Raw genomic sequence first — 27,799 nt, 5'->3', positions numbered from 1 at the left:
ACCTCTAAGATTAACTACATAGCCATATTTGGGATGTTACATGTTGGATGTTACAGGCCTAAAAAAAACAACATGCAAGTGGTGTGTACATGCACACATTCGGCAATATTTTGTTCAACAATTCATACAACCTCTTATTAGGGAACAATTGATTAAAAGCCCATTATTTGTAAATAGTCTCATTTCAAATGAAGATTGAAGAGGAATCTCCATCGACAGATATTTCCGGACTGGTCGGTCAGCAACTGTTAATTTAAATACAATTGTCAGAATTTTAAAACATTCAGCATCTTATCGAACAGAAAGTTCAATGCGTTTTGATATGCTTTCAAAATCTCTTCGTACTCACCACGTAGACATGTTACCCGTACCGGACTGATCGAAATTATGCGACCGACCAACACCTTCCCATGGCACTTAATTACTTTTACTGGAATCATCTTTCTACAACATTTGCTTAATGGACAGCTCCCTTGCTAATGTAATAGGGATATAACTCGGTATCACATTTTCCGACACACTATGTAGAGCGCACGGAGTGGTAGCGGGGGGGGGGGGGAGGGGGGATATAAAAGCAAGGACTGCATACGGTCCTCGGGCAGCCCGCGATGTTTTACAAAACTTTATCAATGCGACTCGCCGAATATGTAGCCTACACAATACACATTGCAATGGCCTGGGAGTTTATGTGAGGGCCTCCTGAGATCATTAGTAGGCCTTTATTTCAACATAACAAATGACCAATGTTGACTGTTCCTACTTTTTGAGAGTAGGTCCATCATTTAGTGCTACTGTTAGGGCTCGCAATATTTATTTATTGCCCAGTACCGAGCCTTCATTTAGCTCCATCTAGAGTTTTATCCCTTCGCCTTATTACAGGCGTAATCGCACTGCCATGGCCATCATAACAAACGCTATATGCGTACAATGCTGGTAAAAAAATTATAAGAACTCACTGCGCGCGCGTTTGATCGGTACATTTACAAGTAATTGTTGACTATACTGGGCAACAAGTGACATTGCATGAGGTGCTGCACCAATCACTACCCAGGTTATGTCCTGATAGTGATAGTTGGGGGTTAAGATGGGGAAAATTATTTCAAGATTCCGGGTAAGTTTCCTTGTAAATGTGATGATGTCATTTAACGTTTTCACAAGATCTTGGTCCATACAGTAGCCTACAAAGGCTACAGGCAACTCCTTTCCTGCAGTATGTTGCATATATTGTTGGGGGTAGTTCAGCGAAACAAGACAATCGTGTTGAGTTTGATCTAAGCCTAAGCTAGTCTTGGACTTGTCCAATTATTTGGATAGATATGTATACGTAATGCATGTATAGGCCTAACTTTAGAATCCGTACCATATGAATGGGAAAGCTTACTTCGAATCGGCAGAATAAGGTTAGGGTTAGAAAGTACGGTTAAGGAGTAGGGTTAGGGGTTAGGAATTAGGGTAAGGAAGTAGGGAATATGGTTAGGGAGTAGGGTAAGGAAGTAGGGAAAGTGAGTAGGGTTAGGGGTTAGGAAGTAGGGTCGATTGGTACGGATTCTAAATTAGTACCCATGTATATACGACAGATTACTTACTTTTTTCGTCAAGCTTTAACCAATAAGGGTAAAAAAGGTTATCTTTTTAGTGTTTAGCCTAGACCTTACCTTACTATTCTTCTTGTCCAGCATGGCAGTTCACTAATTGTCCAGCATTTAATTATGCAGCCAGATAACAGATTGAAATATTATAGGAAAAGAATACAAAGGAATTAAAGATTGAGTAAATCCTTTTTCACTTTAGATGTTGCAGCTTAATACACAGATTCAACATATCATTGTTTACTTAAGTTTCCCTTTTAAAAACTGAATGCAGTCACTTTGATTGAAGTTGTAATTTTAGTCTCAATGTGTGTTTGCTAATGAATTTCGGAAAACAAACTTCCGAAGTAAATTCAATGGTCCTTATTCTAAATGCACTCTGACCAGCTGGGTTTAGTGGAGAAGAGCTGTCGCAATCGAAGAAAAGAAATTTATTTTCTGTTGCCCTTATGGCGTGAACGATGTACCATAAAAAATCACTGCGACCGCCCATGTCAGCATTCTCATTACACAAATGTAAACAAAGTAGTCTACACATGCGGCCTGATCAAGATTGTAAAGCAGTCCTATACTATTTACAATTCTCAAAGGAAACATCTGAAAACACCTGTTTATTCACTGCCATGGAAGGAAATGACACAAGTTCGTAAGCTGCATTGGTAAGACCGATAGAAAGATACAAGAGCATGGGATCAGAGACAGTCTAGCCACAAGGTAAAAGTAAGCCTAGGCCTAACGGTTGTAAATAAAAAAATATAAGTAATGATCTGTTGGCTGGGGCTTGCAAATTTTGATTAAAGTTTGTAGAATCTATGGACTCCTTAATAAATCTGGCGAATTTGATTCAGCTCAAAAGTTTTAATGATAGATAACTCAATGAATATAGATAGGAAAATTGCAATGAACGATGTCATTTTAACTGAACTTTTAGTGCACGTAAGCTGGAAAGGTTGGAGTTTAAAATCTGGCAAACACGTACTGAGACTTTAATGTTAGACTTGGACTACTATAGGAGCAAAGCTACACAATGTTCAATTGAACACATAACTTTCCATATTGTAAAAGATTAAAGATGAAAAATACATGTTTGCTAAGCAATCAAACTGGAGTAGGTTTATCACAGTTTTAATCATAATGTGAAAACTCCTATAATACTAATATTGAGGATTTATAAAGCGCAGACATATCCACCAATAAAGGTGCTCAAGGGGCATAACAATATTACACTGATCAACAATAACCTGTCAAACATAGAGACTATAATCCCTCCATATAGCAGCAGCTAAACAGCACCCAATTGACAGTTTATCTCACAGGTCCCCCACTTATACACCTAGCTGAAGAGAGGCAATGGAGATAAAGTGACTTGCCCAAGGACACAAGGTAATAATCTGGCCAGGACTTGAACCTGCAAGCCTTAGATCACAAGTCCACTGCCTTAACCACATGACAAAAATGCTCTCACTCCTATGTACAGTAGGAACCAGAAGGTTGTTGGAGAAAGGGGGAAGCATTGGTATATCGTAAACTATGTATAGTGTAACTGTAATTTAGGGTTCTTAGAAGGATTACTTTGCAGTGAATGTTTGCTTTGAAGATTATATTCCAGCAAATGTAATGAACACAGTGGTTGCATTTAACCTGTAATATCTGCTCTGCCAACAACTTGCATACTCTGTGTACTCTATAACTTGTTTTTTTTCTTTTTTTTCTACTGAAACAACTGCTTTGCAAACTCTACAAGACTTCTTCACTTCATGTGCAGGAAGCCACAAGGCATTCTGTATATATGCCTCGTGGCTCAAGAAAGACAAGGAAAGCCGAAGGGGTTGCTAGAAATGCAAAAATTACCAATTTTATTAAAGATGTGGCAAAAGCAAAGAAGATTATACCACAAGTTACAATACATTACACTCAAAACATTAACCCGCATCAATTTGTAGTTACAAATACTTGCCAGTACTTTAACAGAATGCAGCTCTAAGTATACTAGAGATTTGAGGGAGCTTCTTTCTCAAGGAAGGAAAGTCCAGGTTCTGTAAAGTGACCCTTAGTGTACTTATCATGAAGCCAAAATTGTTAGAATGGACAAATGACATGACACAAAATTTACACTTATTTCCTAGGCCTAGATATATTCTTTTTAAATTATATAACCAACCTTTATTTAGTATCCAACATGTTCGGTATCTATGATGAAATGGCATGTGCTTCAGGAAAATACTTTCTTTCATTTCCTTCTTTTCTTTTTCTTCCTTTCTTCTTTTCTTCTCTTTTTCTTAGTTCTCTTCTTAATTCTTTTTTTGTAAGTTCTTTGTGTGCTCTATGTACAGGGAGTGTATCACTAGATAAGCCCACAAAGGTCTCTTGATGCACACTTCCTTTCACATTCCATAACTCTCTGTATTCGCTACATTTGTTTTGTTGTGAAAAAACAAATAAATAAACAAAATATTGGCTCTATAACAACTGGATTTAAGAGCAAGTTTCATTTGCATCCATGCTCCGGAACAACAGTCTACTCTACTTCTTTCTTTTCCGACAGAAAAAACCATCTACTTTGGAAGAGTTGGAACGGATTGATAAAGAAATTGGTAGCCTCTTGCAGTTGAAGAGGCGAGATGGAGAATTGGAAAAGCAATATGTTGGAACACTGGTTTTGTATTCTGTTATTGTTTATTTCATAATGGCCTTGGTTTTCTACTTTTATTTTGTTCCTGAAGATTGGACTGGAAGAGCAATTCAAATCTTGCCACTCCTTTTATTTCCTTTCATGTGAGTATATTTTCATGTTAAAGAATTTATTCTTGTAGCTAAACCTTATTAGAAACATTTGTTCATATGAAACCTTATTGGTGGTGATAATTGATGAAGGCTACAGTAGCTGTGTGCATCAAGCCTTCTCTTAACTGACCTCTAATCAGCTAAAATACTTTAGTTTCTTGGCTGACAAGTTTGTTATACTTCTATTGCTGCCTTTCAGACTGTTACTTAGAGTACATTCTCCAACTGATTGTGAAACTGCATCCCAGATATCATCTGATCACTTTCTCCAGTACTTGTTACTTACTGTGGCAGGGGTTGATCCAGGACTTTAAAAGTAACAGTGTGTGTCCAATGGGGTAATTGAAAGCACCCCAACTGCATGTGAATTGAATTACAGTAGAATGATATGTAGTGTATTCTGAGGCATATTTAGGCTATAAAATAGGTCTATAATAAGATTGACATGCAAGCTTGTGAGCTATTAACAGTGATATTATCCTTCGTTGTTAAGGCATGTAAGAATGAACAAAGAGGCAGAGAGCAAACAAGAGACGCGTGTGTTATCATGCTCTACGTACTATATTATAATCGCCAAATCTGTCTGTTATCTTCCAATACAGTATATAAAGTTAATAACAGAAAGGTGGCAGTATACTACTTAATCTTTACTACATTACATTAACTAATTTTCATTTTTTGTGTGGGTTGAAATGGGTGGCGTACATCCTTGCCCCTTAAATATCAGTCTTGTTGTATTAGTTAAAAGTTGACCTGTGAATAACTAAGCGAATTTCCTCTTTGAGTCCTTTTGGCTCCGACAATTTCCTAACTGTGTAAGATTAAGTCAGAAGAAGCCCATCAAAGCAACCAGAATGAGAAGACTGTTAAAGACACAGTTGGTTGTCTTGTACTAAATTGCAAGAAAACTTTAACTTATCAAAGGTATTACTTTAGAATCATTTATGGTTAAATCATACCTATATACAAAGTTTACAGGCAAGTTCCTTTCACTTATTTATGGGTAAATAATGAGCATAATCACTACATTTCAGTCTTTAGATCAAAATGACTTGGAGGATTAAATTGATAGTAACTTCTGCAAATAGGTATAACATCATATGCATTTGCTGCTAAGATAACAACTAAGCAATTGCTGTTTGCCATCTAGCAGAAAGTGAACATAAATTTCTTAAACTCCTCTGTAAAACAACAGCAGGAAAAAGCATATTTGATGATATTTTATTTATTGACTCTTGTTTTAGAATTTGGCTGGTTCGTAGGCTGATACGAACATATTTTACCAGAAGAATATCAAGATGTGGTAAGTTTTTGAAAGATTGCAGTAACTACGTATACTACACTACAGTGACAAAAGAATAATAATTATGCTTCAGTGGCCACAAATTTTAACAGAAACACGTAGGGTATTTTGACACAGTTTTTGAATTAACCTTTCTGCTAAGTAATCATACTTTTGGTATGCCATTTGGGGCTTCTTGGTGATACAAAATGGGCAAGCAGGATTTCTCTGATTTTTTTTTTCCAGCAATGTTTAGGAGGTTTCATTGAACAAAACAATAGCACAGCTTTTACCAAAGGTAGAGTAGGGTAGTTTCTAGATCAAGTTATTTTCTCTCAAGCTACTGTAGTGCATTGGTCCAAAGCAAAAGCTGTGAGGTACAGTATTCTGTCTTTTTATATGTGCTCTTTTGCATTTATACTGATGCAATCAGTTGCTCGTTAATCAAACTAATCATGTGATGAAAATAAGTTAAATGACACTCATATTTCATATGTCATTTTCTCAATCCTGAAGTGCGGCAGTTATTTTTGTCAGAAAGTTATGGATTCCACAGTACGGGAAATGAACAATAGGAAGTTGAAACATTTCTCTTGCTCTAGGCTTGAAGGCTTTCAATTTCTGAAAGTAATTTAACATACAACTTACAAACAATATAGCATTCAGTGATATAAAAGCCATCTTAGCATTAGACTGCTGTGAAACAGTGAAACTGTAATGAGATGAACCGTAAACTTCACTGTGATCATGTGTAACATACACTGCTGGAAAACCATTGACACAGATTAGCACTCGTTTGACTTCTGGAAACAGAAAAAAGGAAAATAAGTTCATTTGTTATAAAACTCGAATCTCATTTTCTCTGCACAAGCCATCAGTTTGTTAGATTGTTTGCCTACTGTATAACCATTTTGAGGAACCGCTCCCCCAAATTTTGAATCTGCAAAAAGAACTAACATGTAAATCATTTACTATGCTAATATTTACCATGCTTTTGTTTTTAGTTTGCAACTAACGATGTATGCACTTATAGTTTTTTGACCTCCTATACCTGCCATTAGTTATAATGGACTGCACAATATTTACAGCTTTTAATAAAATCTTTTTGCTTTGATCCGTTTAACAGATATTCAACTGAGTGACCTAAGAGCAGAGAAAAAGAAAATTGTAAGTTTCAATGGCTTAAAAATATTTATATATAAAGTATCCTTAATATTTGACAATTATTAGAACTTATAGTGACACCCAAAAAATAACATGTCTAAGAAAATGCTACGTTGTAGAAGATTTCCTCGAAGAATTTTGCTCACAAAAAGTGTCATTTGAATAAGCTCATGCAATATGCATCATTTTATGGTGGTGTTTGTATTATAGATCAGACTTCCCGCTCAGTGTTCAACAATAAAACATTTCAATTGATTTGACCCTGTGCTCAGTGTCATAACTTGTGTAATTTTAACTGTAATTCTTTATTATATATTTGAACTTTTTGCCTAAATTCATCCAATGAATGGTTGACTAACGTGACATGGGATGTATTCATGTATGTTATGGTACCTTGGATGATTGAGTGTGAGACTAACATTACAAAGCTACGTAGAGCTCCTAAGGTCCCATCAAGTAGCAGTTATAGAGGTAGGAGCAGGACAATCAGTTGAGATGAGGGATGTACAGAATGCATAATTGAGTTGTCTGACTCGTAATGGATAACACAGCTGGACTGAAAATGCACTTAAATATGTAGTAGCAAAGTACATTGTGAAGAAGATAAAAGTGCTGTGTCTTCAAATGATCTACTTGCGCTAAATATTTGCAGCTGCAATCCCTTTTAACAGCAATCACTTACAGTATACATGAAATGAGTACTCATGTGTATACTTTTAATGAATAACACAATTTAGGTTTTATCTGACCAGTACATAAAAATGACTAAACAGTACCTGTTTATTCACCAACATGGTCTCTTCTGGCAGAATTGGTAGTATGCCCTCTATAAAATTATGGTAATGACTTGTTCTTTTGTAAAGAATTATTAAATAATAAATGTAGGTTAAAGGGAATGACTGTCCTTTCTATTCAAACCTAGAGCTTTAGTGATTGGGTGTTATTATTTAATAGAAGTATGATTCCAAACATGTTTATAATGGAAGAGCATAAATGGTGTTATTCTTCACATTGGTATCAAAGTGCTTTACCTCTTGTTTCCTTGTGGAAGGCAAGAGGAATCTATGTGATGGTGATTTAATTCCATACTTAGCTTGTGGATTCACCTTAGTGAGTACAAGAACCCCATTGATTCCTGTGTTGGTCAAAAGTCATATGAGTTGAAGGGAGGTAAAAGTCTGAAAAGTTGTGAATTCAATAACTTCAAAGGAAACCTTAGATAAATTTCATAGTTGACATGAGGATCCAACTAAGTCAGAATAAGAACTCTTTTTTTTTAGTTCCAATGTCATTTTGAGATCAATAAAGGACCAAGTCAGAAACTAATACATATGGCAACTTAAATGTATTGCTTGAATCAAATTTGTACTTACAAAAACTAGATTCACCATAGTGAGTACTTTATAGTTAGTTGTTGAGGTCAAATGTCATTTCAGGTCAAAACTTGATGTTCTCATATAAAGCTTGTTAAAGAATCGCTGAGCCTATTGGCTGTCTTATTCATTGGTAGCACATGTAAGATGTTTCACAAGATTTTCATAAACATTAAACTGAAGGGAGGTGGTTGTGTTCAGGAACAGACTTGTTAAACTACATGTGTGATATGACTGTATCAATGTCTAGTCTAGTACCAAAACAAAGAATGAGGCAGCCTTTAAAGTAGAACGATAGTGACAGAAAAAAAATCTCTCATTTTCATATATATCAAAAAAATCTCTCATTTTCATATATAATGTAGTTTATATGTTACTAAGCAACATATTTTTTTAATTTTCCAAATAGCACACCGGAAAGTTATAAAAAAGGGAATTAAAACATCGTTTTTCCGCCTCTGTAATTTAGGAATTTGCAAACACTGCAACGACCTTGAACAGCCCTCAGGTCAGTGAATGACGTCAGTGTGATGATCTTTTCTGTTGTGAACTGTTCAGTACGGAGCTGTGCGTGCATTTCGTGTCAGCATAACTGTTATTTTCCTGCGTAATGTTCAAGACATAAATAGATAATGAATATCATAGTGTTTCTTGATTTCTTCACCATGTGTTTACAAGTTTTTTTTTACGAAATTTGCGGCGATTTCGCAACGATTTCCCAATATCTGAAGAGGTAACTCGCAAGCTGACCCAAAGTAACGTAAATCGCAAGATCACGTTTTTGGCGGGTTTTATACAGAGTGATGTATGAATGTGCTCACTTACCAGTCAAACTGGCACAATAACAATAGTGATGATAGTCTCAAACGTAGATTAGTATAACATCCGAAAGAAAATTCAAAGTTCTAAACAAAGTAGATTCGCTTGTATGCACTAGGCCTACTGTAAAACATAAACGTTCCTTGTTCCGTGCGTCATTAAATCCAACAGAAAGGTTTCATTGAGCTTGAAATACAACCGCATTTGAACTCAATCGAGTTGTTAGTCTAGCTCGAACAATTTTCTCACTACATGCAATGCCTATTGCGTTTATTCACATGCATGCCTCGTGGTTTGGGCTTCAGGAGGAATCGTATTCTAGCCCAACTTCACGTAGGTCCGCAAACAGTACTTTCACACTGTGCAAACATAAGTGACAGTGTGCGCTACCGTAAGTAATACTTACACGATGTTTTGTTTCGCTCGAGCATACACACATTTCCTATTCCAGGCGCGTATCCAGGGGGGCGTTGGGGGCGCGCGCCCCCCGGGTAAGAAAAAGAGGAGAGAAAAAAAAGAGAAGAAAAAAGGGAAAAAGAGGGGGAAAAAAGAGGAGGAAGGAGAGGAAGGAAGGGAAAAGAAAAAAAGAAAGAGAGAAAAAGGAGAAAAGGAGGGAGTAGAAGATAAACGCCAAGACACCGGGAAAAGAAGAGGAACATTCATAATTAAAGCGCTGATCACTATTATATACACATGGTAGCCAGTGACGAATCGAGGATTACGGGGGGGGGGTGCGTTTCACCCTACCCCTTACACCGACAACTCCATTTTTGACGTTTCCATTTTCATCTCTCACTAATGTAGATATATATATATATATATATATATATGTATATATACCATCTATGGTCTATCATAACGCGTGTGTGTGTATGGACGCCTTAAACAATTGTACAATTGTGCTATGAAACCAACTGCGGCTGGTCTCGGACTCGACCGAGTCGTCGGGGAACATGACGCACCCATCACTTCTTCAGATTGTTCCCATCTGCATGAAAACGCGCGCCTACAACCCTACGCCCCATCCCTCTAATCGCTTCCCGATGAGTTACGAAACTTAATTAATGGCCTTCGCTCGTAGTACCAAGACCTTGACAAAATCTGGCAACACACTTCATCGATAACAAGTGATCGGGTATATCGTCCCCGTTCTGGCATAGTGACGAATGTTCAAAATGTGAGTTTTGAGAAAACGCGCTCTAAAGATTTTTATATTTTGACTTTAGTATAGCGTAACTAAAAGAGAATCTTTTTTACCGAAAGTTATTTTAAATATAACAAATAGAACTTTGAGTTCTCATGTTTGTTGCTGAAATTTCTTACATAGTAGTAATTTTAGTGTAAACATTTTCGTCGTTATGTCATGTCATTTTCAGTTAATTTTAGACATTCGCCACACATTCGTCACTGTGCTAGAACTAAATTTCGAAGTTTTGTCCTGTCACAGACATGTATTCGTCACTCTTGTGTGTAGTAGCCATAGGGTACACCGTGAATGTTCACTGTCACATGGGGAGAGGAAGGGGGGGGGTTAGAAGAAAATAATCGAAGGGGTGGTACATTGGTCTTATTAATTTTAAAAAGAATGTCCACGGTTTACTTTAATGTATAAAATAGACAAGGAATGGGTTATACGCAGGTATCAACATACGTGTTTTAGTATGTTTTTCTTGAGTGACATGGATGGAGTCGGATATGACGAGGGGAGGTGGTATATAGGGCAAGGAGAGCCGGCTGTTGAAATGGTGGTATATTGGTTTTACTCATTTAAAAAGAACGCCCACGTTTTGTTGCAATGTATAAAATAGACAAGGAATTTGTATGGGTTATGGGCGGATGTAAGTGTTTTAGTATGTGTTTCTTGGGTGAAATGTAGGGTGTCGGATAGAGAGATGTTGAGGTAGGGAGGGCAAGGAGAGCCGGCTACTGAAAGGGTTATATATTGGTCCTATTTATTTTAAAGAACCTCCACCATTTTCTATAATGTATAAAATAGACAAGGTATATGATGAAATGTGAACACATGCAGTTGCAAAAATAATAGTTCCAGTGGCGTAATCTGTTTAGTCGGAACTCTTATAAAGCACACAGACTACGGAAAATTGTGTGCAATTCTTCATTTTCAAGTTAGTGTATTACGTGAAATGTCTCTGACGATAGTTTCTAAGTATCCTTCAAACGCTTTGGGAAGCTATTCCACTATACTATCCCCTTAAACGGAATGTGAAAATTTTATTACGCTCACAGGCACATTCATAATAACCAACCCAACAACTGTGCCATTGTTCAAGTGTTTCCAAGTTGTACTATAGTATGTTGTTCCTTCTTTTTATTTCCTTCCTGTATACATATAAAAAAATTCTTACGCTCACAGGCACATTCATAATATCCAACCCAACCTCGTGTGAATCCTCATATTTAAAGAAGGAAATAACTGTGCCTTTGTTCAAGTGTTTCCAAGATGTACTGTAGTATGTTGTTCCTTCTTTTTATTTCATTCCAGTATACATATAAAAATTATAAAGAGGAGTCATATAACACCTCAACAAGAAGAATATCTCATATAAAAGTTTTTTTTTTTTTTAAGATGATAAGATACCAAACAGTCCAAGAATAACTAATATAAAAAGGGAGAAAATGTCAAGATGATAGGATATCATATAAAATACATCTACTAATACAAAATTTATTACATAAAACGATATAACAAACAGACTATAACAAACATTCTAAGTGCTCGAATGGAATGTATAAAGCAGCACGGTAAATAAATGAGTTGCTGTAAACTTACGTTCGGTATTTTATGTGGATTTCTTAGATTTCTGCTCGATTTGTGCAGGAGAGTTTTCAGTACAGTATACAAAGGGTTATTCTGATCACTGTAAATCTTATTAGCCATTCTTGTAAACTCAGGTCTTGCAGCAGCATTTACTTTTTCTAAAAGTATATTGCATTCTAAATTAATTAAGAAACTTCATTCTTCTTTTCTTTGCTTTTTTTTTTTGCAATATAAAATGGTACCAGACAGGCACTGTATAGATCACATGTGCCAGGGTAGAATAATAGTATTGAAAACATTTTCCTTAGCATTTTGGTTAAAGAAAGACACAACGTAAGCCACACTAGATAAGTACTTTTTTAATACCATAATGCTTTGCAAGAAAAGGTCAAACTGTCGTCACTGTATACTCCCAGTACTCAGTTTTGGAGGTTCTAGCCACATCAGATCCCTCAATAATAATAATAATAATACGTTGCGACCTTGATAGAATGAGACCTTCATGTTTTATGGTTTATTTTCAAAAACAAATTTCCCTTATTTTTTTTGGGGGGGGGGGGGGAGTTACGCAATAAAGTCTTGCGGTCACATGTTGGAACTATGTCATTTACAGAACACTGAAAATTTCATTGGTCAGTTTCAACAGAGCTCTTATGAATTGTACATGATACAGCAGTATCATCGGCATATTTTGTTATAGAAATTTGTGAGTTTGACCTAATTTCATCAGTATATATAGTAAATAATATAGCATATAATGGACCCCCCCTCCCACCCCAAGGCACACCAACCTTTATTTCCAATATTTCCGATAACCCTTTATCCAACCTTACTTGTCTGGGCCATCCTTGAAGAAATTGTGTCAGCCAATGAATAAGCCATGTTTCTTTGATAAATCGTAAAAGATCCTTCATTAATTGAAGCATTTGGCAAGACAGTATTAAAGGTTGCTATACAGATTTTCTAGTAATTCGGTCTAAACGCCCCCTCCTCGTCCTTTGTAGCAAAGTAACTACTTAAGTATAAACTATGCTAGTACCTTCCAAAGTTTCATGTAAAAGTATGTGACCTTCAATTATGTAACTAGGTATTACTTAGCTAGAAAAAGGTAGTTTTAAGTTAGGCTAGAGTAATGCTCGTGATGAGCAAAGCCGCCAACAGCTAAGAGAAACCATACTTCTTTAGGGAGATGTTACATTTGTAACGATTTGACGATTTGTATCTCGGCAAAACGTCAATTTTCAGATTGTTCTCATTTTGATGAGTTGTCGTATCTCAACAAAACGTCAATTTTCAGATTTTTTTCATTTTGACGACTTGTTATATTTCGGCTAAACGTTAAAATTCAGATTTTTTTCATTTGACGACTTGTTGTATCTCAGCAAAACGTCAATTTTCAATATTTTGTCATTTTGACGACATGCTGTATCTCGGCAAAACGTCAATTTTCAGATTTTTGTCAGTTTGACGACTTGTTGTATCTCGGCAAAACGTTGAGATTCAAATTTTTGTCATTTTGACGACTTGTTGTATCTCGGCAAAACGTCAATTTTCAAAATTTTGTCATTTTGACGACTTTTTGTATCTCGGCAAAACGTCAATTTTCAGATTTTTGTCATTTTGATGAGTTATTGTATCTCGGCAAAACGTCAATTTTCAGAATTTTGTCATTTTGGCGACTTGTTGCATCTCGGCAAATTTAATAATTTTGTCGTTTTGACGAGTTGTTAAACTCGGCAAAACGTCTTTTTCCGAATTTTGTCATTTTGACGAGTTTGTTTCTCTTTCATCACCATGTCCCTTTTACGCTTCCGTAGTATATGAATACTGTATTAATCAATTAAATGACGAGGTGAACTAATAAAGATATTACCTTCCCATAATCCTGGGTGTTTTCAAATGGCAATTAGTTGGTTCTCAAGTCAGTATGACATGGTTGTTATGTTCGGCTTGTTCCAAAGGGTAATATTCGTCGATATGCAAAAATGCATGGACCTTAGACAAATAGTGTTACTGAGTGGTTGTAATGATGACTAAAGTATTCGTCAGTATGTAAAAACGAGAGTGGGTCTTAGGTGGACATTCGTCAAAAATGAGTCAGAAAAAACGAAAAAAATAGACAGTTTTAAAACTTCTAACCCGGCTCAACCACCGATTCTTCACCCTCGAAATAGGTAAGAACAATATTAAACTCAATTTCGCCAAAAGTGCACGTTCGCCACTACGCGAAAACGGGGACGATATTAGTGACCGCTAGATGTCGTGCACTGACCTACATGGAGTGTGGCCGCTTCCGCCTTTGCAATTTCCCAAGATCAGGCCCCGAAAAATCAATGAAATCCCAAGGGCACTGTACTGTATGGATATCTAGCAATATCTAGCGACATCTATAATGAAAATCCAAAGATCTTCCCTAACTGAAGGCAGATAGAGAATCGAAGCCTTCAGTGTGTAATGAACTTGAAACTGTGCGTCTTTCGAAATGGAAAGAATGTGGGGCAAAGTAGCGTAACTCCTGTGGGCTTGGACCGTGCTGAGCTGGTGGCCCCGACCAAAAGTGGGCCCGCTGTACTGATGCACAGAAAAGGGGTATACCTCTTTGGAAAGGGAGGGCCCGTTTTACTGGGAAAGAAAAACTCATGCAAAGACTGAACAAGACAATATACATATTTTCACGTGATACGGAATACGGACACCATGATCATGGGTTCATTGGGTATTAATGTATGTATCGAGCTAGTTGTGTTATTTATTATTATAATCGAAAACGAAGTATATAATTTAAAACCCAATTCCAGCCAATGTTATGCTGAGTACAACATCGGGACATATGATTTTTTGAAAAATTCTAAAACAATAACCCAACACCCAACAGACTTGAAACTGCGTTCATTTGAAAATGAAGTCAGGGCTTTCATAGAAATATAATAATAAAAGGTAAGAATAAAGATGCCTTCGTTGTATCTGGTAAGTAAAAATTAGGCTTACATGGAGACAAAGTTTCAGCCGAAATTAGGCCTATGCTAAGGTTTGATTACTGTATTTGTACAGTAGTACCCATTATACTCCATACAGTAGGGGAGGGGGGCACTTGCCCACTCCCCCCTGGAAAATCAAAAATTAAAAAAAAAAGTTAAGCATTTGACATTTCAATGATTTCCCTCAACCAACAGTTCTCTAGTTATGTTCATTGCATACGGACCCATCATGCATTACTGAAATTATTGAAAGTCAAAATCCTAAGACATGAGATCTCAAAACAACCGATGTGTAAATGCAACTTGAACGGGAAGTGTCTTTTCCGACGATCTAGGAGTATTTTTTGGCCAAAAAAATCGTCGTACGCTCCGCGCCAACTGAAGGTGGCGCTGCGCTTAGATAGTAGCAAGTAGTGTGTTACACCTTTTTGACCTACTTGTAAATAATTTTGCGGACGCCCTTGCTTGGACCTCCTGATAAGGATCCCCGTTGGGCCAGGAGCCCCCGGGTTCATCGTTACGCCACTGGTGGAGCTTTGCATAATAAACAGATAATAGTTATTTATTCCAGTCTCATTTCAATTATTCGAATTATTAAAGCGAACAGCAGATATCACATCATATTAGTGAGCATGAAAATGGCGTCCGGGATGAACAGCCTCAAAACTGTAGATGTTTGTAGTGTTCGGTTTCGGAAATATATGATATTTTTCATTTCCTTCAACTCAAGTTTTATAGTAGCCGTTATAAGAGGTTTGAATATTTGTACACCAATATATTAACTGTGTCTGAATTTTCGAAAATTCCCTGACCACCATTCTTCATCATACTTCCCTCTACTCGTGCAATTTTAACCGGTCTGTTAGGGGGTGAAGAAGGTTTTTCTGTATTGGTTGTCCATAGATGAAATTTTGTGCAACATTATGGGTATGTTTTGAAGTGAATTTATTCATGAGAATTGTGAATTTTCAAATTCTGAACAAATAATTGGCTTAAAACCTTGAAAAGTGGGGCTTACGGGTTATTGTAGGCCGCGACGTAAAATCACCTACAAAAAGCAATGATCCACATTAGTTGTGATGAGATCAACATGATGTGTGATTGGTGACAATCTTCAAAAGGTTATGAATTGAAAAAAATTTCTTGGTTCTCAGGCAAAAGTGTGCATCTGGTTGGTCATTTCATCCTCGAGAAGTGTCATTTCCGGTGATCTGGGGGGGTTATCAAAACCAGAAACTTTCTTGTACGCTGAGCGCCAACCGAAGGTGGCGCTCCGGTTAGATAGTAATTCGCGCCCCCCGGGTTAGAAAATCCTGGATACGCCCCTGTATTCGTATTACATTTAAAGTGGTTTGGAGGGTATGAACACATCTCTGCCCCAAAAAACTTGGCTTAAGCGACGTCCATGCCCCAATTGAAATTTGCACGTGGATTCTCTCCTCACATAGTCATTAGGTTGTTCACGTCTGACATGTCTTCCAGTTCCAACACTTACTGTTGCATTTATCGGGATATATATAAATAATGCGGCATAAAAGCATCAATCTTTCAAACTTTTATTACTTTAGTGACCTTGCCACACGCAAATTTCAATTGGGCCCGAGAATCATCTTCTGTGAAGTGGGCAGAACAAACTTTCACATTCTTGCCATGAGAAACTCCTGGTACGATGAAGTCTTTCCTGGTTCTCCTCACAAATCGTATCCAGAGTTTCCGATATCTCTCACTACTTTTTCCGCTTGGAAAATTGAAAAAACTTATTGTAGAGTCCACATTCGTTCTGTTGCATCCCCTACAACACAATTTCTTGGATTTTGCTAGTGGTTTACGTTGTTTGTCAAGTCCAATATAGAGTAGGTTGCAACTAAACTTACACACTAAGTGCACACTGATGAAGTACACTATACGCCGAGCTCACGTTGTTATCATCATAATGACGTCACATGTCGCTGTAGATCACGTGATCATCATATCGCTTTTCGCGAAAAGCCCAATTTTTGTTTAAAAAATCAACGAGTTTAGGATTTTTTTTTAAGCCTTTCCCAACATCCGATTGACTTGAATTTTCCCATGTGTAAAATGGAAACCAACTAGAATACTCTTGAATAAAATCGTTTTTTTTTCGTCGATGGTGAAAAATCACTATCGTTCATCTTTAAATATGATTCAATACTGATAACGGTGTCCTGCTTCCCATCTCTTAAAGTTGGAAGAAGTCAAAGAGAAGGAGAGTTACAAGGTAGCGAAAGAAATTTTGGAAAAGTACGACCCCGAGTCTGTAGCACCACCACCGACGCCTATCGTGTCAACTCCTTCCAGTGGGAGATCACCACCAGGTGTTAGTAAGTGCAATGTTATCTGGAATAGTTCTATTAATGTTGTTTTAAATGGAGAAACAAACCCAGAATGTCATTTTTTTATCTATGAGATTGAGATAACTGTCATGAACAACTTTCCCTGTCTTATTATTTTTTTTTTTAGTTGCTGCAACATTTATTTTCTAAAAAGGAGATGGGTTTTGCAAAAGTTGAATCTAAATTATTTACAGCTGGTTACACAACCTAATGATGGCCTTGGTTTCAGGTTCAATACCTTGAAAATGTGAAAAGAATAACAAAGAGAAAGTGAAAGGTTTCAGGTCCTACTGGCACTATGACATCACAGATTTACAAAATGACAGCCCTCAGACACAAGTTTAAAATTAGGATATCTCCCAGATGGAACAAGATATTTGTTAGCTGTTTAGGAGAGTGCTTCTCAACGATCTGTGATAGAAGCTAATGATGGCGGTTGGGTTTGTGTCCCCGTTCAGATCAAGAGTACTGACAGATTTACACGAATAACAAACTGCTGCCTATTGTGTTGATATTAAATAAAGAAAGATGACTCTTAGATCATGTAAATGTAGCTAAATCTGGTTTGTAGTTCCATATATATCTCCAATACTATTAATAAGTCACTTTCCTATATATTCTTTGTGATATCATATTTTGCCAGTTTATGAGTTTATCAAATATGTACCATTGAAGATTAATTGCTTAGAAATATCTTCATTTTTGATCTAGCTCCAGCCCTTAGACAGAGATTACCAGCGAGTGGGGGTAGGGGTAGAGGACGTGGCAGAGGTGCTGCCACACCCATGATACCAACTAGACAGACTCCTGGGCCTGGTACACCATGGACAACTCCTCGAGTAACTGGTCAACGACCCATGTCCAGTAAGTGATCTGTTCTTGTATCACATGTCGGTCAGGTATTCGATTCGCCAATGTCAGAATTTACTGTGTTAAGGGAAAAGCGGGGTGCAAGGGACAAAAGTGTCCACCACACAGTCCGAACTGTTCAGGACACAGATTATCTTAACCATTTGTGTTGTTATGTTGTTGTTTTTGATACATCCTTTGCCAAGACTGCTCTACAGTGATGCTGAACAGGTGTCTTCACACATACAATCATTTGCCATTTCATACCCTACCAAACGGAATTGGGGAAGTCGCTACAATAATAATGATCATAATAATGTAAGTTTAACCACTGAAAAACACATTGCAAATTATATTTCTTTTAGTAGGTGCCCAAACAATTCTCAGCATATTGCCCAAATTTTTTCAAAAATATTTGGTTGGGGGCTGCAGCCCCCCCCCCCAGCCCCTCGCCTCCTACACCTATGTCTTCACCTGCCTCACTATTTGAAAATGTGGACAGATTATCTTGTATTTGATTGGTTACTGTAATCTGAGAGCAGACGTGATTCTGAAAATGACACATCCACACCTGTCTTGTAATTCTCTGAATATTCATCAAGAAGAGAATGGTTGAATGGGGATCATCTACAATCATTACATTGTAAAGGTTTCAAGTGATATACTATGGGGCTCTGTAATCATTGGAATTACCATAACTCACACACATACACACACACAAGTTATTCAGCTGCAGACAATGGATGGATGGATGTACACGTATTCTAAACCAAATATGCACACTCCGAAAGTAGTGCAGTGGTCAATTTAGGGATAAACCAATGATGTTACCTGTATTCTTGTCATTTTACCAGGACATGGTTTTATACCATGGTTATACATGGTTTATACATGGTTTTATACCAATCTCTCAAATCCCAAAAAAGTTTGTAGATATTTCAGTTAACCACCCCATTTTTCACTTTAGATGAGCAAAGTGACTTTTCCCTTTTTTTCATCAACACTTATCTTTTATGCATTAATGATTTTACCAATTTCTTGGTGTGAAATATGAAGCCTACTTTGTTTTCATTTGACATTGAGTTTCTTTACTCTATAGGACCTCCTTCGACTATTCGTCCGGTCTTACAGAGAGAGAGGGGGACTGTGGACAAGTTAGTGGATTATTTAGTCGGCGATGGTCCCGGAAATCGATTTGCCTTGATTTGCAAGCACTGTTACTCACACAATGGAATGGCACTGCAGGAAGAATTTGAATATTTAGGTCTGTGGTAAACTTTCTGATTGGGTTCTTCTTTGCAATGCATTGTGTAAATCTGACTTGATGAACCTCAGATGAAGTGTCGAATTTGAATTCATTTGCATTTTGCAGTGTTCTTTGTATCACAAAAGCCGCCAACATTTACTAGCTTTTTCCCAAATTATTCCATACTGCACAATACTTTTGTATACAATGCTTTAGTTTATGATACAGTTCTGTACCAAACCATACTGTAACAAGACATTACAGTCTCCCCTGTTAGTACTGTACTACACAATACAGTATATCTTCTACTACTGCAGTATTGTGTACTATAATATATCCTACCAATTCTGCATACTAAATACAGATATAAATAACTCAGTATCCTGTCTACTCTGAATTTGTTTTGGACTATTGCGTTTTGGGCTTTTCTTTTCTTGTTTTTAAATTTAAAATTTTTATTTTTTTAGTATCGTTTTTACAGGTGTTTTTTATATTGTTGCTTTTACATTTTTTTGACTTATTGGTTCTATATATTTAATATTTTGGTTTTTGTTACTATTTGTTTTAGGTTTTACATTTGTAAAGCACTTTGAGCAGCTTTGCTAATTATGCTGATTATATAAATATTACTTATTATTACTTATTTATTATTACTCCTTCATGCAGCTTTCCGATGCCCGTATTGCGGTACGTTTAACCCGTCCCGGAAAACGAGGCCTAACGCCCCAAAATTACCAGAGTCTCTACCTAGCTCATCAGCTGAATTGGGTGAGAATTTTAAGCTGTAAATAAATTCTACAAAGTTTTCTACCAACAACTCAAATGTTGATTTATAAGGCCAACATTATTTACAGATCTGTTAATGTGTTTAATGTGCCTATGAAATGACTGACTGGTCAGGCTTTCTCATGATAGATCACAGAATGTATAATTATGGGCAAGTATTGTAAGCATAGTTTTCCATGGATTCAACACTTCAAACTCTATATATTTTTTTTTCATATTAATTAACTATTTCATGTTTCTGACTTACACATGTGGAATTGTGTTGATGTTGGACTGGTCAAGTGATACACACACAAGCACATGACCCAAACTTGATATTCTTCAGTTATATATTTATACCACTCACAATGGTATATATACCAATTACCAGTACAAATATTTACAAAAACGGTCTCAAATAATCTTGAAACTCACATTTTGAATCATCCTCATATCCCTGATTTCAAATGTGGAGTCAGTAGCTTTACAACTTGAATCTTAGATATGGAATGAGCTCTTAGTGATCAAGAACTAAGCTCTTGTATTACCACTGGAGCCTTAAACATGTTAGCTGTACTACCAATATTTTAGCCTGTGCTATTCCTATATGTTATCTGTACAAACTCTCATTTGTTGGTTGTGCTACAAAAATATTAGTCTGTACTAATCCAATATGTTAGCTGTAAAGACTCCCAAGTTTTTAGCTGTATGGTAAACAAGATCAGATGCTAAGAGTCAGAAAGCATTTTTTGCTTGTGTGTATCAGTTGACCTGTCCAATATTTACCACTTGCACATTATCAAAATTGGAATTTGGAATCATGAAACAGTTTACTAAAAACAAAACAGAAATGTTGAATCCATGGCAAAACTTGACAAAATATCAAAGGTATCACTTCACAAGAGATGTATCCAACCTCGAAACAGGTAAGTCTGCAAAGTCTGGTTCATCTTGACTATGGTTTCACTTTGCACTTGTACATTAGGAATACACACACAACCTTATAAACAGGTTATTGGGGCACTAACCCTCCATCAGTGGTATTAACATTTTAGTACATTAGAAGTAACCTTTACATACTAAGGATAACTAACTGAAGTAACATCACTGCAAGCCACATTGCAAATCATTTACCTTAAAAATTTAAATTTTACTTCCTTTTAGCATCAAGTGGAGAAGATGGTTCAAGTAGTGCAAACGAAGACGCACAGCCAAGCAATATGCTTCCCACTCCCGAAACAGAGTCCGCTGTCCAGCAGGAGCCCCCGGCGAACCAGGGCCGGGTTGATGAAACCAGCGACGACGGAGATAATGCAGAGACAGAGGTGCCACTTAATGACGATGGGACCGGATCGGAGGCTGCTGCTGCAGCAGTTGCATCACCTATGAATGAAGCGGCTGAATCAGAGACTAATACCCCGGTCGTCTCTGAGGAAGTGGAAGGGTCTACAACAGAAATACAATCTCAATCAGATCTTTCATGACGTGATAAAAACTCAGCCCTCTCAAAGACTAGCTTTCATGCCAAATATTTGCCGTCATAACTCATAATTTGTCCAATTGTTAAAAGGTGGAAATTCTGAAAATGCAAGAAGAGTGCTAATCTATCAGTAGTTTAAAAAACTTTGTTATCATGATAAAATATACATGAATATTTTTCTTATTATTTTTTTCCATGCTTCTTGAAGTGTTGAAGTGAAGACTTCCATGGTTTTCCTGTTAAGATTCTGGTTCTCTAGTGTTGCAGCCAGATCCTTTTCTTTCCTTTTTTCTTTTGCCAGAAGTTAAAGAATAGCAGACAAATGTATCTGAAATGTAAATGGCTTTTGATCTAAAAATGTTATTCAAACACTTTTTGGTTTGGTTCTTGTCAGTCTTTTCTTGTCGAATTGGTCACATTCCTTGTGAAGCAATCGTTTTGGTAAATGTCTAAAAACACTTTCTCATTGTCTTGTGTATCTGAAAAAGATATTGAAGGAGTGCATTTCATGTTTGTTTGCCCTCTCATTTTTGGAACATTTCCGTTTGGCAATTTACTTTTCAATTTTATTTAGTTTATCGTTAACGATCTTGTATGGTTCAAAACCTAAGGCTTGTTTCTTTGACAGTAGATCTTCTAGATTTGAGCTTGTTTCGAGTGCAAAAAGATCATCCATTGGCTAACATGCCAAGATTGAAATTTTCTGGTATTTCCTTGGTGTTATTTCATTCGTTTTTTATATGTGTATGTTTGTGTCATGTGCCAGAGAGTAATAGGTATATCCAATTTAGTCTACTCTCAAAAAAAAATGCAAAGATTGATACTTTGAAGTGGAGATTACTGTCATCTTATGAATGCAACTTATGTAGAAAATTCAGTTGGAGAGTTGTTTGTGTAATGTATGGAAAACAGAAATTTGTCAGCTTGTTACGGTTCATTCAGGACATGTGTTTCAAGTCTAAAAAACAAAATTAAAATTGCATAATTTATAGAAATGGGCATGGTAATGGCCTGTTTGTTTATTATTTGGTTGGCACTGCAGTTTAAGCATTGGGGTAATGTCGCTGATATGGAATTATATTAGGTATTAAATACTTGGAATATTTCGTTCAAGCCATAGTATCCTCCTTTAGCATTATTCAGTTACTTGATTAAATTCATTAAGGTGCTTAAATATAAGTCATTTTATTCTTGATCTCTCTTTTCATTGTTCAGTGCTTTCATTTCTTGTACTACACATGAACTCACTTTCATTACCCAAAGTCATTTTCTTAGCTTTGAATATTCCGTTCATTTCATCCAAAAGTTATATTATCAATGTCACACTAATGCAGCTCTTTATAAAACTGGCTGATGGCTTCCCTAGCTCAGGGAACTGGTGTATTGGTTGGTGACCCACCTACAACCTGTTCTTGTTTAATTTTCGGTAAGTAGTGTATTATATCTACCTACACTACATTCCACAGCAAGGATTTCTAGCGAGTGTGACCACATGGTTCCAATCCTGCTCTCTCTCTACCCTAACCTCATTTCCTTAAAAAAAGTAGTGTGCTGATAATTTTTTTAAACTTGTTTTGTGAATTGTATCACTTGCTTGTTAAGAGTATCTTATCATATTTGCAGGCGGGTTTATATAAAGAATGAATGTAGTACACACTGGAAAGGTATGCATTATTCTGGTTCACAAACTTGTCAGGTTTCAGTGTTTTTTGTTGTAGCTTTGTTCTCCGTCTTAGTGCATCCTTGATAGTCGTAATTGTGTAAAATTGTACATTGATAAAGTTGTATATGTATAACAATGTATGGTAATTGAATAAGTACTAATAACAATCTAATTGTTAACACTGGTTTTGCTTTAATATATTATATTAAACTAGGGCAGCTGTGATATCAACAGGGTTCACATAGAGTTTAGCTCTCCTTACCTAATAAGGGTTGTAAGCCCTGGTGATACATAAAGAAATGTTCCATCCAGAGTGAGGTTCTGTGAGTTTTAACTTGACAAATGTCACTATCTAGCAGTCGACTCATGTCTAATGAACTGCGAGCATGCACTATTGATAAAAAGTGGATACTTTCAGAGACTGGGTTGTGTTAAGGTGATATGCAGTCTAAGGGGGATGGCCGTTTGGCCAAGATCATGTGTAGTATCTGTTCTTTTCAGATACACAGTAGATTGCTCACCAATCTGAAACTTGACGTACAGTATTTAATTGCTTTTTAAATGGACTTCTAATACCGTACTTGATGTAACACCATCATGATCATATGGTTAGTCTGAATGTAAGGGGACTGGACTGGATCAAGCTGTTTAGGTTTTTTCCAGGCTCTGGGATGACTTTTCTTAATGGGCAACAGTCTGCAAACCATGGGTTTTTTCCTGACATCAGAAATTTAATCTACTGTTTTCGGAGCTTGCCAACATCCATAGCCCAAGCTGGTTTTCATGCATTCTGAGCATCAGTTTTGAGTGGTGGGACTGCTGGTCTAACGGATCTTCCAAAGAGGAAAGGGTTTCAGAATGATTATTTTAATAGAATTGTTCATTTTTGTACTGATTTTGCATGAATTTGAATTTCTTTTCAAATGTGCTTGACGATATATTAAAAAAAAAAAAGGAATTGTCAAATCCAAACAAATTGATTGTCTGTTGTCACTTTATTTTCTTTCTGAATACCTCATTAAACTTGACATCAATTAGTTTTAACTATACTTCGCAAAGTAAAGTGCCCATGCACTTGGTATCAGTGACGGAAGCTTAGCATCGATGGAAGACATCTTGTAAAGCTTCAAATGGTGTAGTAATAAAATGGTGATATATAAGGAATCTTAACCACTTGTCACACAGATACATGGCATGGGTATACTTGGTGGACCGGCAACCTTGATGGCTTGTCATAATGCTCATCACTTTCACATAACAACACAATATCAGGTTTTATCAATTCTAAAATAGCTGAGATTACTGGCAATTTTTAAGTAATACTTTATGTATGCCAAAGCATTCTTTACATGTCTCATACCTTAACCTCCAAACAGACTAGTCTAGTGTTCTTATGTACTGTAGATTGAGGCAGGATTTAGCCATGGGCACCAAGGTTGAGAGGCAATGTAAATTGTTTTGTTTTATTAACGTTGATACCCTCTACCAAAACTGACTTCAAACGGTATAGTGTCATGTATAAACAAATTTTCCCATGCTAGCAATATGTGACCTGTGCATACATTTACACAATTTTAACTACAAAATTAACACATACCATTTCATCTATCTTTCCTAAAATTGTGCTAATTTCTTATAGTGTACACTGATTTGCTTGTTTGTATATTGTGGTATAAATCATTACAATTCATCATAACTAGATAGTTACCACATGTCCTGATTTTCATGAGATATGTCCTCTTTTTGTTTCATTTCCTTTTTTTTATCTTATGTGAATGTCAGCTTAGATTAACAAGTATCAATAATGCCCAGGAGTTTTAGTTTCAACAGTAACCAGATACCAGTGGAAAATCTTTTTGGATAGTGATTTGGCCATCTACCACTCCAGTTTCACACAGGAAGGCTACTTGTCAAGCAAAAAAGTCTACTTCAATTATTTGGACTTTGCAATGAGACTCAGCTTTATATCTTCAAAGCTCATACCATTTTCATGTGGGTACCCAACAACATAAATCTATACCCACAATGGGAAGGAGAGTGCCTTGGTTTAGACCTTCCACCGCATCCCTCCCCCCTCCCACAAATGACTCGTCCTCCTTTCTTCAGATAAAGTTAGTTAACCGTAATCATACCTGCCTTTTATTGAATACTTGTCAATTGATACAAAGCTTTATAACTACACATTTTGTACCTGCTATGAGCAGTACAAATTTGAAGACACAAGTGCCTTCAGATATTAACTTACTGTAAAAATAAGTTAAAGACAGTCCATGCTGGCATCTAGCTTACAAGATTCTTTGCACAGCTTTGAATAGTTTTTAACGTCATACACTCTGATGTCTAACTTGGGATAAATATTTATTTACAATCAATATCCAATATATATATTAATAAAATAGTACTATCTTTCAATGGCATTATTTGACCAAAGATATCATCCATACCCATATATGCTTAAACTTGGTACACTATTCATCAAACTTCATTCGTTTTCAGTTTTGAATTCCTCTCTTTTGTACCATCAATCACAATTTACTGATCTCTTTGACTGAAATGGTTTGACTTTCTCCCATGATGATTTTCTTCTTTTCTCACTCAAGTTATGACCTTTTAATGCTATCATGACTTTTCCACTAGGCAAGCTAGATAAACTGGGTTTGGGTTATCCTTTACATACTTTTGTAGATAAGTGCATGACAGCTGCATCTTGACTTGGTTTGAAGAGAAATGATCCAAAGCACCCTAAAATAAGAGAAGATACATACAAAGAAATGAATAAAGCATTTGTTATTGCTAGCATGTGACAAACCAAAGAATTGCTAAATTTTACTGCATATAATCGTTCATCTTAATATAAGGTATTGTGGTCGAGTGGATAAAGGGGGTGATATTTGAAGCAACGAGGCTTAGCAATCGGGATCGGTTCCTGGTTCGATACCCGGCCAGGTTATTGTAAGGTGCGTTTTTCATCCAAGAGCAATCTACTGTTTTGACATCTAAAATAACTTTCTAAATTGAAATGGTTCCTAATTTGAGTTAAAGTGTTGAATTCCTGAATGTAAAATTACAGAGCGCTGGCTCAACCTTGGAGGTGACACTGATAACATTCAAATTGCATTGTCTTCACTGATAGTATACAAACTACTGTGGCACTTACTCAGCCTCCTTTTTTTGTTGATCATTCAAGGCTAACACCCGATCACGATGAAACAAAGCCAACCATATGACAACAAGTCTAACACCTCACGGTGTCCCGAGTATTCATTTCGTGAGGTGGATCCCTCTCTGTTCTTTTTGAGACCGCCTCACAAAATATTACCAACATCGCCAATTTGCCATCTCATTTTTTCAGAGGAATAAAAAATGCTGTGAACACTAAATAATAGCAACAAATAAAAGTTCTTCTGCCCATTTAACATAGCAGTTTTATCTAATTTATTGTATGGATGATTGACCTTAGGATGTTTAACAAAATTTGCCAGGCGACCATGGGACCAGACCTCCCTCACCCCAGTAGTTTGTTGCAATTTGCTTGCAACAAACCAGTTGTGAGGGGAATTCCTAATCCCCCAAGTAACCAAACACATAAAGTACGTTCAAAATAACCTTAACCTTCACACAAACCTTTGCAAGGACCTTGGCGATACCTTTCCCTCGGAATGCTACAGGAACTCCAGTATGATAAAGATCAACAGAGTTGTCCTTCAGTAGTTCATACTGAAGTACAGCTGGTTCAGGTGTGTCTAGATGGGTAAATGACAGAGAAAAAGATTGAATGTGAAGCAGTATACTATTCAGCAAAATGGGACAGAAGGTCGCTGCTTCTTCAAGTTCACAGGGCCAATACAGGACTGTTAGCGTGTGGTACTTGCACCAATTTGGTGGGTACAACATGGGGCTGCAAGTGTCAATGATTTTCGACTTAAAAGTTTTTGGAGACTGTGAAATTTTAGAAGATATGAAGTTAATAAAGAGAATGAAGGCAAACATATGAATATTGACACCTGATTCATTCTTCTTTCCCTTCCAAATCGTTTACTTTGGTTTGGGAGAGGGGGAGAGGGGGAGTGGTATAGCATTGATAAAACTTTCTGCGCAGAAACTTACTACTGTTTTGTACAAGATTTTGCACATCACAGGACACTATACTCTTACTCTACATGCCTGGTGACTTGTCAGTCCCTTATCTTCAACAAAGTTACAAACCTTCCAATGTTATCGAAAATTCTTTCTTCTCTGCGTCATGAAATATGTGGAATTGTTCACCCATAATGAGACCCCTAGCTGCTGTGCACAAATTTCCTTTCCCTAGATAAACTTGTCTATATGCGCCAAGAGCAACGAAAAACCTCGACGGGAACATGTCACCACTTAACAATAATATGGGGCAAATGTGTTTAGCCTAAGTCTGATCTTTTGCGATGGACTGTGTTGTAACTGTAAGCTGTTACTAGTACGAGCCTCTGTGTGTGGTACGACTCCGAGCAAGCTTGCACTGTTGACTTTGGAAGACCTATGTTGACATTTTTTACATAAGCTATCGTGTTACTAAATAGGACAAAAAGCCTTCGGTGCATTTTTAAAATAGAGGAAAAATATGATATCCCATTAATCCACTTTAAATTGATTAATTATTACACTAAAACTATATTCATCAATTAAAAACATTTAATC

General features: G+C 36.7%; 2 protein-coding genes across 2 annotated transcripts; one reads left to right on the top strand and one right to left on the bottom strand.

The window, feature by feature from the left end:
• Positions 1-950: 950 nt before the first annotated feature.
• LOC139966350 (endoplasmic reticulum junction formation protein lunapark-B-like) lies at positions 951-24,101 on the top strand. Its single transcript, XM_071969262.1, has 9 exons — positions 951-1,111; positions 4,135-4,364; positions 5,618-5,676; positions 6,782-6,822; positions 16,975-17,110; positions 17,834-17,986; positions 19,071-19,235; positions 19,884-19,985; positions 21,147-24,101. The coding sequence occupies exons 1-9, from the start codon at positions 1,085-1,087 to the stop codon at positions 21,464-21,466; spliced, it is 1,233 nt and encodes a 410-aa protein (XP_071825363.1). The 5' UTR covers positions 951-1,084; the 3' UTR covers positions 21,467-24,101.
• On the bottom strand, positions 24,102-27,608 carry LOC139966361 (protein NATD1-like). Its single transcript, XM_071969284.1, has 3 exons — positions 27,332-27,608; positions 26,750-26,868; positions 24,102-25,867 (listed from the first exon to the last, which is right to left on the bottom strand). The coding sequence occupies exons 1-3, from the start codon at positions 27,486-27,488 to the stop codon at positions 25,745-25,747; spliced, it is 399 nt and encodes a 132-aa protein (XP_071825385.1). The 5' UTR covers positions 27,489-27,608; the 3' UTR covers positions 24,102-25,744.
• Positions 27,609-27,799: the final 191 nt, after the last annotated feature.

This window comes from Apostichopus japonicus, chromosome 4, assembly GCF_037975245.1.
Source record: "Apostichopus japonicus isolate 1M-3 chromosome 4, ASM3797524v1, whole genome shotgun sequence".
Classification (NCBI taxonomy): Eukaryota; Metazoa; Echinodermata; class Holothuroidea; order Aspidochirotida; family Stichopodidae; genus Apostichopus; species Apostichopus japonicus.
This window is presented reverse-complemented; position numbering and strand designations above follow the sequence as displayed.

Bases quoted from the DNA above. Each gene is read 5' to 3' on its own strand.
- LOC139966350 (XM_071969262.1), top strand. From the start codon at position 1,085: ATGGGGAAAATTATTTCAAGATTCCGG. The intron at 17,987-19,070 runs GTAAGTGATCTG...TTTACTCTATAG, and splicing joins TGGTCAACGACCCATGTCCA to GACCTCCTTCGACTATTCGT. The intron at 19,236-19,883 runs GTCTGTGGTAAA...TCCTTCATGCAG, and splicing joins GGAAGAATTTGAATATTTAG to CTTTCCGATGCCCGTATTGC.
- LOC139966361 (XM_071969284.1), bottom strand. From the start codon at position 27,488: ATGTTCCCGTCGAGGTTTTTCGTTGCTCTTGGCGCATATAGACAAGTT. The intron at 26,869-27,331 runs GTTTGTAACTTT...TTACCCATCTAG, and splicing joins ATTTTCGATAACATTGGAAG to ACACACCTGAACCAGCTGTA. The intron at 25,868-26,749 runs GTTTGTGTGAAG...CTCTTATTTTAG, and splicing joins TCGCCAAGGTCCTTGCAAAG to GGTGCTTTGGATCATTTCTC.